This window comes from Alligator sinensis, unplaced genomic scaffold (genome assembly GCF_000455745.1).
Source record: "Alligator sinensis unplaced genomic scaffold, ASM45574v1 scaffold301_1, whole genome shotgun sequence".
Lineage (NCBI taxonomy): Eukaryota > Metazoa > Chordata > Crocodylia > Alligatoridae > Alligator > Alligator sinensis.
In genome coordinates, this window is record NW_005842035.1 from 2,706,432 (window position 1) to 2,708,178 (window position 1,747).

The following is a 1,747-nucleotide window of genomic DNA, read 5'->3' on the forward strand; positions in this document are numbered from 1 at the left end:
TTTACCTGAGTCCAGAGGAGACCTGGCCTCATCCCCACGGCTCCTCTGGAGCGGCAGCAGGGCTGGCAGGGCAGGTTTCAGCCCAGTCGCTGCACCCCGTGTACACAACAGCCAGAGTCTCTCAGAGGACAGCACAGGGAAAGCTCCTCCTAGGATGGAGGTGGAGCAGGTGCCACAGGGAGGGCACTGCAGGGGCACATCCATGAGAGCGTGCCCATCTCAGAGAGCTCAACATCCCACCAGCGCTGGGGGGGAAGAGAATGGGGCTGGATGAGATCCAAGAGACTTGAGGCCCCAGCCTTAGGTTTCACTGGAGCCTTCAGTCCATGTCTTGCATCCCAGTGCTTCCAGGACCAGTGGGCCTGCCGGGGTGCTGCAGTCTACCTAGGGGCACAGCATCATTGTCAGGAAGGCTAAGGTCCTGCAGGCACTCCAGACCCCCACATCCACTGGGACCGGAGTGGAGGCTGGCCACAGCAAGCCCCATACCAGGCGGTGCTGGCAGGATCTGGCCTACCGCTGCAGGGCCCAGAGCTTCCCCCGGGGTAGATCACTGCGGGCGCTGAAATCATGGGGCTGGGTGCAACCGTGCAGATTTCCATCAGCTGAGGAATCGCTCTAGCTGCTCGCTGGCTTTGCCCATGCACAGGACAGGGCTCCCACCTGCCCGCCCGCCAGGCTTTGCCTTCCTCCAGCCTGTGCCTGGAGCAGATTAGGAGCAGGCATCTGGATCCCGGTCACGCTGAGGGCTGTGTGGATCGGCACAGTTCCACTCACGTGCCCGGGGCGCAGGATCGGGCGTTGCAGGTCCTGCCTGGGGTCATCGGTTCTTTAGCATGTGTCTGTGGCTGATGTGCAGAGAGTTTCCGGGTGGAGAGTCCCTTCTCAGGGCAAGGAGATGGCTGTAAATGCCGGGAGTGCCTTCAGGAGCCTCTCTGCTCGCTGCTGACCTTCGGCCCGAGCTCCCTGAGTAAGCAGCTTTCCCTGTTCCAAGCCGTTCTTCTGGGAAGAAGCAGCCCCTGCCTGCCCCAGAGCTGCCCCCTGCATGGACAAGCCAGACGGCGGTGCCGCTGGCGTGGGGAGAGGGGGGGTCTGATCCACCCAGGGCCTGGGCACAGCGAGACAGCAATGCCCCGGCCAGCTGGAGAGGGAGCATGCGTGGGGCAGCGTGGCACGTTCAGTGTGGAGCTGCCTCTCCCCATTAAAGACGAGCTCTCCCCCAACAAGGCCTCGGCTTGGGGCATCCTGGCAGTGGTCTCTCCTGTGGGGGAGCTTCCAGCCCCCAATGAACTGCCTCACACCAGCTTCTCTCTCCTTCCCCAAGGTGATCACCCTCTTCACGCTGGTCGATGTGGTGCTCAAAGCCGACAACGCCCCCCTGAAGTACAGTGCCGTGCTCAAGAGGCCGGGCCCGGAGAGCGAATGAGAGCAGACAGCTCCGCCACCTCCCACCTACCCCGCCATGCCCTTCGTGCCCAGGCTGCCTTCCCATGCAAGGGGGCCGGAGGGGCCCTTCTTTTAACCAAGGCTATTTTATTTCCAGTTTGGATTTTAACCCGAGCAGCGGGGCTCAGCGGCCCTGTCCCTTCGGAGCCGATGGGCACGGACTCTGTTTCTATTCTTTGGGGGTTTTTTAGCTTTCTTCGTTTCTTTTAACTGCAACCGGCGGCTCCTTCCTCGTGCCCTGACACATCAATGGCCGTGGCTGGGGCCTCGCGCTCCCTGAGGAGCGCCAGCCAGGGAGGCG

The 1,747-nt window shown here is 62.4% G+C and overlaps 1 protein-coding gene across 3 annotated transcripts in view; it reads left to right on the top strand.

Annotated features, from left to right (window-relative positions):
* The window catches only part of DIS3L2 (DIS3 like 3'-5' exoribonuclease 2), a 236,453-nt gene extending 234,712 nt beyond the window's left edge, over positions 1 to 1,741 (top strand). For all 3 annotated transcript variants that reach the window (XM_025202717.1, XM_006022439.2, XM_014519372.2), the window contains one exon: positions 1,325 to 1,741. In XM_025202717.1, the coding sequence (XP_025058502.1) occupies positions 1,325 to 1,426 (102 nt within the window). In that variant the 3' untranslated portion in view covers positions 1,427 to 1,741. The remainder of the gene's footprint in view (positions 1 to 1,324) is intronic.
* Positions 1,742 to 1,747: the final 6 nt, after the last annotated feature.